Source organism: Denticeps clupeoides, chromosome 8 (assembly GCF_900700375.1).
Source record: "Denticeps clupeoides chromosome 8, fDenClu1.1, whole genome shotgun sequence".
Taxonomy (NCBI): domain Eukaryota; kingdom Metazoa; phylum Chordata; class Actinopteri; order Clupeiformes; family Denticipitidae; genus Denticeps; species Denticeps clupeoides.
The window spans coordinates 1,506,609-1,523,066 of record NC_041714.1 but is presented as its reverse complement, the minus strand read 5'-3'; the positions used below and the strand labels follow the sequence as shown (position 1 = coordinate 1,523,066).

Sequence of the window (16,458 nt, the reverse complement as noted above, 5' to 3'; positions counted from 1 at the left end):
CTCATAATCAATTGTCATACCAGGGTGCCTTTCCTCACTTGCTGGCTGTTGCCATGTGAACCGGGGATATGAAATGGGAAGACTGTTATGCTACACAGACATTCAAGAGTGACCATTTAACAAAAATAACATCAATGGATAACCTGAGAACCAAATAACTATTAAGGGAAACAGGTAGAAACAGTAGTGACATCTTCATTATTATAAACTGAATTTGTCACACAAAAAAAGGTTCGTTTTGCAATTTCTCTGTTCTGATCTCATTAGTTTCCACAATTGCATTACATTCATTCTGCCCTGACATTCTGCCCCAATAACACTATATTTCTTTCAATACTCAATAAACACGCTGCTCTGAAACACATAAAGCCAGTTGACGGCGCCACTGTCAGTCAAAACCAGCCAGGAATCCTTTCTGAGGTTTGAAAATACCCTTTGTTAAAAGTTCAAAACTCTTTTTACATATGAATGTGTCTGGGACTAAAACAGGGAGGTAAGCAATTCAAGTTTTATAAGCTTAGTGATGAGTTAAAGATACATGTCTGCTTATGAGCATGAATAACAGATGCAATAGTCATGTTTGATCCAGCAGCTTCATCTCCCTCCTCCCTTCTTCAGACTCCCCCGCTGTGATAAACGGCACTCCTGATAGGGCCATCAGAACAGCTTTGGTTGTTCGATTACCCAGCATGCCTTAATCACTCAATGTGACAGCCACCTTTGCACCCTGCCCACATTCCACTGCACCGAGATTAATGACCAGTCTTCCTCACTCAGCAGAAGCCTTACAGATCTGAGCTCGCTCTGTCTCAAGCACGACCGCTGAGCAGAGGTCATTTAAAACGTGTGTATTTACTGATATTGGTGATCTCAATAAAACATGTTTGGATTCTTAAAATAAAGAATTTGTACAGCAGATTGAATGAAAACAAGGTGATCTGTTGTGCGTTTTCTGGGTAAAGCTATTGAATAATTTAAAGCAGCAGCCATTCAAAAATGTATGAGATCTGTTGCCAATTGTTGCAAACAAATAAGAGCAAAATTTCAAAACCTTATGGGGTTATGGGGAAAGCATGGTTGCAGATGAATTTACAATTCTGACTTAGAAATATTGAGCATCTCAGTATTAGCTCTCGTTAGATATCAAACATCCTCCCTCATTTACAATGTACATCTTGATGTGGCTACTAATGAGACATTCTAATCAAATAGAAGCAATGCGAAGGAGAGCTTTAATGCATCCCATATTATCTGATATGCAACACAATCACCATGTTTTATGCTAGCGTAGTTCGAATAGGAGGGAGGTTAGAGGCTATTTTTATAAAGCACTTACTACTCATTTAGCCACCTGAAATTACGCTCCCTGGGTCTTTAGCTCACAATCAAGACGTAAATACTGTGGCAAAATCTTTTAAGAAAAACGTCTTTAAAACTTGAAAAATATATATTTATTCCCCATGACAAAAGCACATTTAAGGACTATAATATTATGGAAGAATCATATACCATTGTGGATGAGGTGATCACACGTGATTTTGATCATTCTGCTGATTTGTACGGAGTTCGAATCTTGTGGGAAAATTGTGTGTTGGGGGATGTGTGGTGACAGAATGAAGCAACATGCATTCACACATACGCAAATACAAACACCACCTCAGTAAATATTAGACAGTCAGGCAGGGCCCGGATGGATTCAAACATGTTCTTGTTATCACCTTTGCTTCATCAGAGCTTACATGAATGAACAGACGCCATTTGCAGTGCTATAAATAAGAAAGGGCTCAAGTTATGTCATGAGATAATAACACTTATTGTCTTTGGGAGCATAAACACAGTCCAGTGCTCCTAGTCATAGTGAATTTCCTGGAAGTGGGTTGCGGTGAAAGCTACTGGATTCACTCTGCTTTCCTGGGCTGGGCAGCAATGTAGAGAGCAACCAGGCAATAGAGAGCCCCTCCAATGGTTAAACCCATGGTGGTCCTGTAGAGTAGCTTGTCCATTACACCTCGCTTCAGATGCACTGGAATCCCATCAGACTTCTACAATGGAAGAACAAAAAGAAACAGACTCTAAAATGTCAGTTATATTTGTGAATTAATCTGTTTAGGGATTTATTACAATCACTCATTTTATAGATCATTTTACCTGTCATTGAACAGGTTAGCTATTAACACTTATTTCAGTCCCCAGGTTTCAATTAAATATTTCTATGATGAGGCAATTCTGATCCAGGACTTACAGGAGTTGGAGGCTTTTCTGCCAAATACCACCGGACAGCTACATTAACAACTTGTCTAAATTACTACTTTTTTTTAATTACTAATTGGATCTTTACTACTGCTCCTTAAAAAAATAAAGACTTAATCAATGGATTATTGACAATGTCCTTATTTGACCTTGGTTTAAATGTGGCTATAACAAGGCTGTGCCTAATGAGCAGGGTGTGGTAGTGGCCTAGTGGGTGACGCACTCTCCTATGAACCAGAAGGCCACAAAGTCCCGGGTTCAAACCCCACTCACTACTATTGTGTCCCTGAGCAAAACACTTAACCCTGAGTGTCTCCATGGTGACTGTCCCTGTAACTACCGATTGTAAGTCACTCTGGATAAGGACATCTGATAAATGTAATTAAGTAATACTTAAAAAAAAATGTCATGTTCTGAATTAACTAGATAACTGTTGAATAATTTGTGAATTAATATCACAAAACCACTGATATAATGCTTTCTAACATAACAAAATACGTTGCGAAATTTCCAAGCAAGCAGCCTGGCCAAATGCTTGACTTCTGTACCTGGAAGATCTTCTGGAGTTCAGGAACCCTGTTTGACCCCATGTACTGGGCAGCGTGCCCCACTTCAGAAACCACTTTGGTTGGCGTAGCAAAGATCATGGGGCTGGGTTCTGGCGGGACGGAGGCTCTCAACCCCTGCAAAAAAAAGCAGACACTTTCAACGACAACGACCAAATGTTCATACAACAAAGGGTGGTGACCCTGGATGACAAAAGGCAAAAAACATAACGGATGTCCCCAGAAAGATCGGAATATTTACTTAAATCCGTTAACAACAAAGTAAACAAAGTCATATTAAATATAATATTTTTAAAATGTTATGTTCACTGTTCTAACGTGTATACAAGAAGACATGTGTACCTGACCTCTGTCAGTAAGGCTAGTCTGCTAGCGAGCTAACTGTAAAGCCGGTGTAGACGACATGACACGGCGCAGATTACGTTCGCGGCTCTCGCTAATTACAAGCAGAGGGAATTATCATATCTTTTGTGGAGCATAAAGGAAATATCTATTATATTCGAAGTAGAAGATAATTAAGCCGGGGGGATAATGAAGCTGGTCGCCTCCTCGCTGCAATCACTGAAGGTCACTTCAGCCGGACATCAAGCCCCCTCTGCTCCTCACCTGCGGGGTGTAGGCGCTCAAAGGCGTCGACCCCGCCAGTCTTCCCGTTAATCCGCTCACTTTGTAGTACATCGCCAATGGGGAGTTCAAGCGAAATAAAACGGGAGACGGCACCACGTCTCTCCTGCCTCGTACAACACGGGGAAAGATCAGGACCCAGACTTCCGGAAATGACGTATGCACACGTCCGAACTTCTGCCTGAGTAAAAAACGATGTTGCAGAAAAGAAAAAAATCAAGTGCGCTGATTACATGCTGCAATTGTGTTCTGAATGGTGTAAAATGCGCTATAGCAAAATAAAAAAAAAATCTGATCTGGGATGTAAAAAAGTTCATGTATGGCTTCCAACTTTTTCTAAGACCTTGGAGTTAGATTTTGGGATGTGTTTAGGATGTCAGAAGTGGTGAGCAGCAACTTACACCAATCTTTTGGAGTAGTTTTTACTAGAGTTACTAAGGTCTTTTGAGGGATTTGGGCAGCCATAAAAGGTGTCCGGGGAGCAGTGTGCTTTGCCCAGTGGCACCTTGGTGGATCGGGATTTGAATCAGAAACCCTCTGATTATGGGGCCACTTCCTTAACTGCTAAGCCACCACTGCTCTTACAAAAACTGGTGAATGTTTGATTATATCAAGTTTCATCAATGCTGCAAACACTGGAAAGAAGTTTAGGAAAATGTTCCATAATTCCTGGGGGGCTAATCATTTTGGCCTCAAATGTATGTGCCTCCATGATTGACATTTTTGAACAACTGCAAATGACGATTATCCATTCTTCAGACATCCCTTCGTCAATCAAGGGATTTCCACACAACAGAAGCATTTAATTTACACAAACAGCAAACAAATAAACTCTGTCTTAGTCCCTCGGTGGTGGAATGAACTTCCGCTTGAGGTCAGAACAGCTCAGCCCATATTAACTTGTGTCGTCACAATTGAACCGCCTTCTGTGCGGTGATTTGTTTTCTGGATTCATTAAAGTAGGTTTGTTCAGTGAAGCCACGCCCACAGCAGACGGGTCAACAGTCTTCAAACATTTCAGTTAGAGCGCACAGCCTCGACAACTGCTGAATAGACCAAGTTTAATTCGCCTCCTTTTGCTGTTTACTTCCCTTTAAATGAAGCATTTATAAAAATGTACCGTCTGTTGCTCTGTATGTGATTTGGCTTTTGATTTGTGATTTTCGGCGTGACAAATCGGAGGTATGGCGCGAGAGCATGTGAAGACGGTCAGATGCGTGAGCGTTGGCAACCCTGCTGTCATATTAGTTAAATGCTAGCCCACTCGCTACATGGCAACATGCTACCATACAGTCACTTTGAAGTGAGCGTGAAACAAACAATAAACAATAAATTCACATTTTATTTCAAAACATCACATTCAGAGCATGAATTAAAAACACACCATCTGTTTTTTTGTTTTGATTGGTTGGCTACATTTTAATTAATATATTTCAATGGTAGCAATTACAGTTTTTCTATAACAAGACAAGCTCTACTGTATATAAAATAGATCTTATCTTAAAACCCCAACAGGGCTAAAGAAGGTTCTTGATAAAATACACTTCATATATTACAATACAATTCTATCCATCAATTCTATATACTTGTCAGGATCGTTTTATTTAAGTTTAGTGATCTTTGACAGTAGTATCATTTATGAAAGACAAAAAAGGGTAGTCTTATATCAAATATCTAGCACATTTAAAAGTTGTCTCTCTTTGATTTTATAAACATTCGTCTAAAAGGCAGAAAATATTTATATAGCAAAGAATTTTTTCAACGAATCAGCACAACACAGTTGGAATATAAACAATTCTTTATAGAGGAGATTCACTTAAAAAGCTATACTGCTACAAACAGTGATGCTCACATTCACACATGGCATGTTCAGAATATGAAATTACACATTCAACCAACCAAGGCTTATCATTTTTTTATTTTTGACTACCATATGGCGAATATTAAAAACTAAGAATATTTATAGCTCTGATAGCAAAAATAATCAAAACACAGAAAAATAAAAACAAATAAAGTATTTAAAGTCCAGTCTTATAATAAAACAACAATATATGGGAGTACCTCTCATAATTTATACAAGGCAAACCATCCTTCCTGTGCTCTTAATTAACATTTTATGTGCAGAGGTGCATACTTAACATATTAACCCTAAGACTCAATTTTCAGTTTTAAATGAGCTCTGGCTTTTTGGGGAAAAACAGACCATCTAATTGATTAAATTGACTGTCAAGGTTGATGACCTTTGCTGTTTTTTAATCAGCGCTGCTGCTGCCAGGCCCTGTAATTGCAGACTGATGGTCATGCTTGTCCTATTAATTCAAACAGAACCATGCTAGTACAAACAGGAACATGAGATGACAGCCGAAAAAGCTTTCAAACCGTAAGTGCGCATGTGTGAGGGAGAGCCGGACATGGATGTACATGCACTTAGCATCTTCTGTGCCTCTCTGTTTGGTGCCTCTTTCTCTGAGTGTGCATGCATTATTAGGGCACTTATGACCACCATATTAGGACATTAAAGGGAAATGCTGAAGAACAGTGTTCTGGGTTATATTTAGCTGTGGAGATAGCTATCCTTGAAAGAATGTTTAGATGTTTAGCTGCGAGTTCCTGTGAGGAGAGTAATTGTGTGTGCTCCTGCTGGCATCTTTGCTCTTTGGTGTGATATCACACTTCTCTGTTTGTTGGTTGTGAGCTCAGTTCCAACTTATTATTATGACTAGATGAGTTATGAGTGATGCTGGAACCATGGGGATTTCAAAAGGTTTTGTGGTCTGTGAGCAGTTTGACAAACTGCTCACTGTCGGAAAGCAGATGACTTGCACCAAATAACAGATATTTTTGCCAATTTGTCTCAGTGTTATTTAGTACAGATTAAACCTACTGTAGGCAAGTGATGTGTTTGGGAACGCAGCCAGCAAAATCCATCAAGGAAAGAGTAGGATCTTTCCAAAGTGCATTTTATATTTCTATATAGAGACCACAGATACAAATTTACCAATATTAGTACATCAAAATAATAAAACTGAAATCCAGTGTACTTTGACATTAGTACACTTTATGAAACAAACAACAGTATAGGTTTGTGTAATAATATTCTTATTTTACAAATTTCTCTATAAAAGCAGAAAATATTTATACATTTCCTCCTAACAGAATCAATATGTTTGGCCATTTGTTTCAGTACTATGCATAATGAAGAACAACTAAAGACCTATCAGAGGCCAATGATGTGTTGGGGACTTTAGCCAGTGAAATAAAGCCTTTAGTAGAAAGGACCAGATGGTGCTACCTGACTGGACCATACATGGTATTTAAGTGAACACAAGAGAGTGGAGACCAGAGTTCAGTGTGAGTGGGACAGGTTGTCACAGAAGGTTACATGCTGAGATAATTCATCCATTAAATCCTTTTTTTTATTTGAATGTTGTGTGTGAGCTGCCAGCAGAGGAGACATGCTGCCACTTCAGTGTGGAAGAGATCAATGGGAGTGTCCATGAGCCCCAATCAATATTGGCATCTATACTCGCAGGAGGAGTTACAGAGTGCACGGTAACACGGGGTTGACAGAAGGTCGGGGAGGGGCGGGTGGTGTGGATGACACAGTGAAGAGCGGTGTGCCTTCAGGCAGCTCTTTGAGTGAAGTGTCTACTCCCGGACATTCGAGGTTGGGGGGCTGATGGTAGTGACACAAGCCTCAAGGAGTCACATCGCTCGTGTGTAAAAGAAGCTAGCAGCGTTACAGAGGAAGAGAGCAGACGCTTCCTCTGAACTCTGCGTGACATCATCCAATCCACCCGTTCCTCCATGACATGCTTTCAATCCTCAGCCCACTCCATTCATCCCTACAGTTTTCTCCCCTCTCCTTTTTGTTATTTTTGTCATTCTGAAAATGGGTTGTGACTCTTTTTTCACTAATTTATGCATAACAAGTCTCTTTGTGATAATCTGCAACACAAGGGTGTGCAGTCGAACAGTTGCATAATGTCTAATTACTGTGATTGATTCCTCCCACTTTGTTTCAAGATGAATGTTTAATGTAAGTGTGGTACATATTGGAATACTGCATGGTGACACAGAATGGTCTCAAAAATCCACAGCCATTTCATCATATTTACCGTTATCTGGGAGAGAAGATAAAAATCATCCCTCAAAACATCTGCCAGATCTGTGGGACTGAAGAATCCCATTGTGTGGCTCAATGCCATCTCTAAAGGGAAATAAATGCAGGTCTGTAAGGCATTTAGAGTGAAGCTGCTCTGCCTCTCGTTAGCTGAGAAACTATATTTCCTTTGAAGGCCTCTCTGCTCGATGGGGAGAAGCAGCCCTCCAGGAGTCTGACTTGATCAGGGTCATCTGCCATGAAAGCCATCATCACCATGGCAGCCGGTCAGCCCTCCCCCCCGTTTCTCAATTTGTTATCCTACTCACAGAACATCACAACAGGGAGGAAAAAAAGTCCATCTTACACAAGAGGGTTTCATTTCTTACGGCTGTTAGATTTAAAGAACCAGCTGGAGGGAGATTCCATCTGCTCTCCTCACTCACGACTAGTCCCTGGTCATTCAAGGATTCTCCTCATGACTTGCACATGATAAGACTGAATTTAAACACCAATCAAATATGAGAGGCGACACATGAACAGGAAACTCACACAATGACTCCCAAAGTTCCAAAGAGTCAAACTGTGGAGGACGTTAGGCTGGAGTTTCAGGTGAACACAGCAGATTGAACTGATGAGGATGTCCAATGATAAGATTCCCAGCAGTTAGTTGAGGAACTCTGCTGAGAAGCTCCTTGCGATGCGTGCCGAGCGGAACTTGAGTTCATGGTAGCACTGCACGAAGCTGTGGTAGATGAAGGTGATGGGTAGGGCCAGCAGCACGATGCCACTCACCACACACAGGCCACCCAGCACCCGTCCAGGAATGGTGATGGGGTACATGTCTCCATAGCCGACAGTCGTCATGGAGATAATAACCCACCAGCACGAGGCCGGGATGCTGGCATAGTCGTCATTGCCTGTCTGCAGGTCCAAACCGTGCTCCAGCAACTGTGCGAGGGCACCAAATATGGCCATCGCTACACAGATGAACACCAGCAGCATCACCATCTCACGGTAGCAGCGCCGCAGTGTCAGACCCAGCGTCTGCAGGCCCAGGAAATGCCGTGCCAGCTTGATGACCCAGAAGATTCGCATCATGCGTAGCACACGGAGGGTCACTCCTGCCCGCTGAAGCTGTGAGTTCTCGCCCGTCAGCACTGTCATGGCCACAGAGATGTAGTACGGTGTGATGGCCAGCAGGTCGATGACATTGAGTGGCCGCCGCACAAACTCGCACTTGTCCCTGGACACAACGAAGCGCACGATGCACTCTGCCGTGAACCAGCCAATGCACACTGCCTCAATGATCCTGGGTGGTGCACAGGTAGGGAGGAGAAGATGGAGGAATGGAGGGAGAACAGAGGTCAGCCACACCAAGAGTATCATAGAAACAAGAATAAGTCTTACTTTAGCTGCAGAAACACCTGCTGAAATCACTACATCACAGGCAGTCTGAATGCTACAATTAAAATCATAACTGTTCGTTTTTTTTTTTTTTTTTCCAGTAATAATTACTGATGTGTTAACCAGGTTTTCATCTGCTTGTCAATATTACAGAACTGTAATATTCCTGTACCATAAATGCATTTCATTTTTTAATCCACACTGTTGGTTAGGTTGGAATAAATATCCCCATGTTATCACAGTGGGAGACACTGTTGCCTTGAACTACTTCAACAGAACAGGTGTACAGCAGCTAAAATACGACATTTCAAAGAGAGCATCTCACAGACAAAATGCATCGCTATTCCTGCAAAATGTTGCCTGTTGAAGAGTTCTTATTTATTAAAACTATTCAAAACAGTGTTTCACATGTAAACAGAAATCTTAGTTTTGGTCAAATGCAAAACATGTGCATTTAGTGTGAGGTCATGAGAGGACTGTGGCTCAGATACATCCTCTGCCAGATATGAAAACTGAATGTATGAAATGAATGTACCATGCATAACATGGCATTGAAGGGTGGCATTTTACATTGCCAACTTGCGTCAGGCACATTGATGTATCTTAGAGCCTCAGGGAGGTGAATGTAATAAAGTAACTCAATTTTACTGCTCAGTACCTAGTTGTGAGAGACTGGACATTCAGTTCTGAACATTTAAAGGAAATGTGTTCTTTAAAGCAGGAAACTGAGCACTAAAATTGCAGTGGTACTGTGACTTCCAAAAATATATGTTTTGTTATTTCTCAGCCTCCTTTTTAAAAATGATAAAGACATTGGTCTCCATTTCACTGAATGTCTTAGCAATATGTAGTAAAAAGAGATGAGAAAAATCTGCCAAATAAAGAATTAGTCTAAGAGAAAATAACATTTGGTTATTCAAAGCTGTATTCCACAACCACATTTTAATTTGTGTTTAGACATTATATTAGAAATCAGCTTTGACTAGAATAAATATAATTCCAAATGCCACTTGGCCTTGACATGGTGTGGAATACTTACAAAAACAGAAATAAAGCTAGTCTTGTATCATCAACCAAAGAGAATGAAATGTAACAGTTAATGCATCTCATCCAAGGATGACAATGCTTAACACAGACCAAATGGTACAATGAGCACCCATCAACACAATGGAGCAGTGACTGAAACAGTGAGAGAGGCTTAGCTGTAAAAACCCTTGTCAGCCAGCATAGGTGAAGTCATGTTCCCTTCAGGCCTGACCTTTCTCCAGCATGTTCCTTTCATGAGTGCTGGACAGTTAGACCTGGTTCACTATGCTCTTCATTCACACAAAAAGTATGGTCTTCTCTCGCTCTCTCTCTCTCTCGCTCTCTCTCACAGACACAGACACACAAACACACACACTTATTAAATGTGCTGGGAAGGTAGACCTCAGGTACCAATACCTTGAGAGTGGTCCGCGTGCAAACCAAGATGCAGGACAGACAGACACATTGGTTAATGATCAAATGAACAGACAGAATAACCGTAACAACTACTAAGTAACTAATCAAATATTTAAAAGCTGTAATTAGTTTTCAGAGGAATTATTATAGATTTGGAGTTAAGAGTCAGTGCTACATATCCAATACATGCACAGGCATATACATCAGTAACGTAACCTAATTGTTGTTCCTAATATTCTCAAAAACACACACTTGGCCCTAGATTATAGGTTTGTTTTCAGCACCATGGAGAGTTCCAGATGTCAGGCCACCTTAATGATAGATGTGTAGTTTACAGGTGCTAATCACAAAATACTGAATTAGAATATTGTTCATATACAATACTGACATTATCTGAAAAAAAAAAAAAAAAAAAACGCATCAGAGGATTATATCTTTATAACACTAAGGAACTTTTGTATGAGCTCTCTTAAAGCTGAAAGATAAAAGACAAAACATTTGAAATTCTACAGAGAACATCACAAATACACATGTGACATTGAGAAGCGGACACATGAAAGGGGTGCAAGAGGCAGGAACAAACAGGTGTAGACAGAATGTTCAGTCTGTAACTTAATACTGGACCAGACTGGGCTGCTCTTTGACATTTCCATTCTATAAACATTCAGGATCTGTCTCACTTGAAAACCTGTTGCTATGGGACCAGTTCTCTCTTGTATTGATCTATTAATTGTCAGTTAGAAGTATGAACTAAGGGTTTTATCTGCTCACACACACATATTATATATTACCAAAATATATATAAGACCAATAATAATATAAATGGTAAACTATTCAGCTACTATTAAATAGCGAGATAATGGGGATATCTGTGTGTATCTGGTAGTTCCCGAACGGTACAGGGATTCATCCTGATATTAAGGACATATGCACAACAGATAGGCAGGGTACTCACACTGCATATTCATTAAGTGTTGTTACTTGACTGACAGGAGTCATTTAAGGTGGGACAGGGCATCCCTGATCAGTTCCTCCTGACACACACAAGTACTATCAAATAGCCACGGAGCAACTAAATGTGTTCATAAATGAAAAGTACAAACCTATTATTACTCCACATTTTCTTTAGTTCTCTGTTTCAACTAAAAATCTTACACATTCCATCTTTAGGGTCTAATGGACAATGATCAAGACTTCTGAGACCTGTTGGGAGAACCCTGGGACAGTAGCTCAGTAAATGACTGGGAACAGTAAAATGTGAAATGAAATATTTCATTTCAAATATTTCAAGTACTTGTTTATGTTAAATATAACAGATGTCATTATTGAGAGGTTCATTAATGAGGTAACCCTGAAATGATGGCATTTTAACACATTTAATGCTGAATGCAGTGGATTTTACAAAAACTTGGGATTGTATTTCAAATTTCAATTAGATGCAATTTTAGCACATTATATGTCTCCAATATGCAAGAAAGGGTTGCTGATATTAATATTTACATTTATGGCATTTATCAGACGCCCTTATCCAGAGCGTCTTACAATCAGTGGTGACAGGGACAGTCCCCCCCTGGAGCAACTTAGGGTTAAGAGTCTTGCTCAGGGACACAATGGTAGTAAGCGGGATTTGAACCTGGGTCTTCTGGTTCATAGGCTACCACCACCCTAAAATATAATATAACTGGATGTACATGGAAGTTATTTCATGATGTAACCTGAGACTTTAAAAAATGCTTTTACGAACACAGCAAAAAATAAATTGCACTTTCAAAGCACAAATTAGGACTAGAAAAAAAGGCATAAATACCCGGATGGATGCTCTAAAGAGTCTGTGTACCTGTGCTCCTCCACGCTGTTGCTCTCTGCAGTTTTCCAGTCCGGTAAAGTGCTGGCGCAAAGTATCACCATGGACACTATGACAAAAATGACGGACACCGAGGCCAGAATCTGCGCCGCCACGGAGGAGGTCGGCTCCTCGAACGTCCTGCGCATCCTCTCCAGCCACTTGGGGTCGGCGCGCGTCGCGCCTTCCTCCGCGCACCGCGCCTCGTCCTCCTCCTCCTCGGCGAAGTGGGTGTACGTGTCCGACATGCGCTCGTCCAGGCGCCGCTGGCAGCAGAACTCGAGGTGGGAGCTCTCCAAGCCCCAGTAGATCATCTCGTTGTAGAAGGACAGCTCGCACATCTGCGGCACGAAGCGCAGCTTGCCGTACTTGACGTACAGCATGATGAAGCCGAACGCCTCCGAGTGTCTGTCGAAGAAGAACTCGTTGCGCTCGCGGTCGTAGTCGTCGCACACTTCCAGAACTTCCCTCTCGGACGCGCAGCTGTGGAGCCGGCTGACCCTCCTGAGAGGGAAGTCCTTGATCACGTCTTTGGGGAAGGCGTACCTGGTCCCGCCGACATTTATGATGCAGACGCTTTTACCAAACTTCATGCTGGAGAAGGATCAGTTTGGTCTGCCCCCGGGCTGAGGATCCGTGTTCATCCCTCTCCCAGGACGGCGGTCCGAACTTCACAGGATGATGGGCACATCTAGCAGCCGGCCAAGCAACTAGAAAAACCCGCGTCCACGTAGCAACAGGGCGGCCGAGCGGTGCGTCAGACGACGGTCCCGAGCGGTGATGTCACACGCGCGCGCGCACACACACACACACACACACACATATATATACTGGTAACCCCCATCACACACACACACACACACACACACACACACACACACACACACACACACACAGGTAACTCCCTACACAACCCCCTATCCGATGCACGCTACCTTACTGGTAACCCCCTATCAACACACACACACACAGGTAACCCCCTACACAACAGTAACACCCATCACACACACACACACCGATAACACCCTACACAACAGTAACACCCATCACACACACACACCGGTAACACCCTACACAACACACTCACCCATACTGGTAACCCCCTATCACACACACACACAGGTAACACCCTGCACAACACACACACATACTGGTAACCCCCTATCACACACACACACACACACACAGGTAACACCCTGCACAACACACACACATACTGGTAACCCCCTATCACACACACACACACACACACAGGTAACACCCTGCACAACACACACACATACTGGTAACCCCCTATCCGACGCACGCATACACCCATACTGGTAACCCCCTAGCCGACACACACACACACACACACACACAGGTAATACCCTACAGGTAATACCCTACACAACACACACACCCATACTGGTAACCCCCTATCACACACACACACACACACACACAGGTAACCCCCTACACAACACACAACGGTAACACCCTATCTCACACACACACACACACACACACACACAGGTAACTCCCTACACAACCCCCTATCCGATGCACGCTACCTTACTGGTAACCCCCTATCGACACACACACACACACAGGTAACCCCCTACACAACAGTAACACCCATCACACACACACACACCGATAACACCCTACACAACAGTAACACCCATCACACACACACACACCGGTAACACCCTACACAACACACTCACCCATACTGGTAACCCCCTATCACACACACACACAGGTAACACCCTGCACAACACACACACATACTGGTAACCCCCTATCACACACACACACACACACACACAGGTAACACCCTGCACAACACACACACATACTGGTAACCCCCTATCACACACACACACACACACACACACACAGGTAACACCCTGCACAACACACACACATACTGGTAACCCCCTATCCGACGCACGCATACACCCATACTGGTAACCCCCTAGCCGACACACACACACACACACACACAGGTAATACCCTACAGGTAATACCCTACACAACACACACACCCATACTGGTAACCCCCTATCACACACACACACACACACACACAGGTAACCCCCTACACAACACACAACGGTAACACCCTATCTCACACACACACACACACACACACACACAGGTAACTCCCTACACAACCCCCTATCCGATGCACGCTACCTTACTGGTAACCCCCTATCGACACACACACACACAGGTAACCCCCTACACAACAGTAACACCCATCACACACACACACCGGTAACACCCTACACAACAGTAACACCCATCACACACACACACCGGTAACACCCTACACAACACACTCACCCATACTGGTAACCCCCTATCACACACAGGTAACACCCTGCACAACACACACACACATACTGGTAACCCCCTATCCGACGCACGCATGCACCCATACTGGTAACCCCCTAGCCGACACACACACACACACACACACACACACAGGTAATACCCTACACAACACACACACCCATACTGGTAACACCCTATCACACACACACACACACACACACACACACACACACACACACACACACACACACAGGTAACACCCTACACAACACACACCCATACTGGTAACCCCCTATCAGACAGACACACAAATACACTTTTTTAAAATATCTGTGGGTCAGATATGATTCTCAAATTAAATATGTCAAAATGTCCATAAGCCAGACTTTTTTTAAATAGAGGGTGAAAACTGATCATGTAGTGATTCATTTCTTGCTCCCACTCTTCTTTCAGGGAATTCTATGTGGCAAAACCTGCTAATATATTGGCATGAAGAGAGTGAATGTGTTTCTGTAAACAGCAGGAAATAAATAGCAGACTTTGTCAGGAGAGCTTCATTCCATGAGGTTTTCCCATTTTCCACAGGGCGAATCTAAACCGGTTAACTCTTATCTGATGATGGGGTTATCCCCGTGGTGGCTGCTTCCATCATCACAGCTAGAGGGCGCCTGTTGTCTTATCTCTTATCATCGGCAGTTTTTTTTTGTACCCTTAACTGGAAGTTTTGAAGAACATGAATAACCATGATAATATAATTGGCATTGAGAATCAGCACTGGTGTAATTCTGTGAAGGCTTGATCTGTGACCTACGGATCTCTGCAATATGTGGCTGCTGACGTTATTGAACATTTTATCTGTTGTATTTAGAAGAGTGTTTGTCTACTATGTGTAAACTTTATCTTCAGTGTGGTCCAGCTTTTCCTAAGCAACATTATTCAGGCAGGACCTTGTTGCGCGGCCCCGTAATCCGAAGGTTGGCGGTTTGAATCTCTGAGGTGGAGCACCGTCCCCTGAGCAAAGCACCGTCCCCACACACTGCTCCCCGGGCGCCACTGGGAGATTGGTTAAAAGTAGGGGACACATTTTGTTGTGTCACCATGTGCTGTGCTGTGTATCACAATCACTTCAAAAATAATAAATAATAATTTTAATGAGCCAGGAATAAGGGATATGAAATCATATTATTATTATTATTATTGTTATTATTACTTTTATTGTAACAAAATGGCATGTTTAAACACAACTGTGCTATAAAATAATATTAACCTGTGGAAGACCCAAGATTTGAATGAGGAAGCCCTTTTGACTGCAAAGCTGTGATCTCGGATTCCGATTTGGAGAATATTTTACAATTCTGAGGGCTGATTAAAGCGGGGTGATTGCACTCTGTGACACAGGCATTAATTACCACAGGCAAATAAAAAGCCCTGATTACTAATCCACTTTAATTAAAGCGCGATTTTCGCACCGAGACTCGGAAAACAGGTGTAGCGAGCGGATTCAGAAACAAGAGTCATGACTGTGCATGTTCTCTGTTGTGCTTCGCATTCAGTTGTGAGAACAGGCTCTTTGGTGATAAATAGTTTAATCCATCTGGAATGCTGCTGCCCTGTGGTTGACTGTCCCCAATATCAGAGCGCCACTATATTTGCATCTGCTCCAGAGGTGCTGCATACAAATGGGCAGGTCCAGACAACCTTTTGTTACAGTGCACTGAATTTGGTTAAACAAGAATTTGGTAATACAAGAGGAAACATGGTCACGGTGCACCTGAGGCTGATTTGGTCTCTCATTGTAGAACTGATACAACGTGAATTTAACAGTTTTAACAAAATAAAAATTTCACAATTATGGGAATCAAGAGAAATTCTGCCTAATTTTGAGACAGAGAAATTCTGCC

At 42.4% G+C, this 16,458-nt stretch overlaps 2 protein-coding genes across 3 annotated transcripts; both read right to left on the bottom strand.

Annotated features, from left to right (window-relative positions):
* Positions 1-1,428: 1,428 nt before the first annotated feature.
* cox7a2l (cytochrome c oxidase subunit 7A2 like) lies at positions 1,429-3,592 on the bottom strand. The gene is made up of 3 exons (XM_028989653.1): positions 3,423-3,592; positions 2,799-2,933; positions 1,429-2,042 (listed from the first exon to the last, which is right to left on the bottom strand). The coding sequence occupies exons 1-3, from the start codon at positions 3,492-3,494 to the stop codon at positions 1,899-1,901; spliced, it is 351 nt and encodes a 116-aa protein (XP_028845486.1). The 5' UTR covers positions 3,495-3,592; the 3' UTR covers positions 1,429-1,898.
* Positions 3,593-4,762: 1,170 nt separating this feature from the next.
* On the bottom strand, positions 4,763-12,952 carry kcng3 (potassium voltage-gated channel, subfamily G, member 3). Of its 2 annotated transcripts, none has more exons than XM_028989369.1 (2): positions 12,200-12,952; positions 4,763-8,854 (listed from the first exon to the last, which is right to left on the bottom strand). In XM_028989369.1, exons 1-2 carry the CDS (start codon positions 12,826-12,828, stop codon positions 8,209-8,211), a joined length of 1,275 nt encoding a protein of 424 aa, XP_028845202.1. In that variant the 5' UTR covers positions 12,829-12,952; the 3' UTR covers positions 4,763-8,208. The 2 variants fall into 2 exon arrangements, with proteins under 2 accessions (XP_028845202.1, XP_028845203.1); XM_028989370.1 differs by having other exon boundaries at positions 12,230-12,952.
* Positions 12,953-16,458: the final 3,506 nt, after the last annotated feature.

Bases quoted from the DNA above. Each gene is read 5' to 3' on its own strand.
- cox7a2l (XM_028989653.1), bottom strand. From the start codon at position 3,494: ATGTACTACAAAGTGAGCGGATTAACGGGAAGACTGGCGGGGTCGACG. The intron at 2,934-3,422 runs GTGAGGAGCAGA...TTTTTTTTGCAG, and splicing joins TGAGCGCCTACACCCCGCAG to GGGTTGAGAGCCTCCGTCCC. The intron at 2,043-2,798 runs GTACAGAAGTCA...CTTCCATTGTAG, and splicing joins AACTCCAGAAGATCTTCCAG to AAGTCTGATGGGATTCCAGT.
- kcng3 (XM_028989369.1), bottom strand. From the start codon at position 12,828: ATGAAGTTTGGTAAAAGCGTCTGCATCATAAATGTCGGCGGGACCAGG. The intron at 8,855-12,199 runs GTATTTATGCCT...TGCACCACCCAG, and splicing joins TCTTTAGAGCATCCATCCGG to GATCATTGAGGCAGTGTGCA.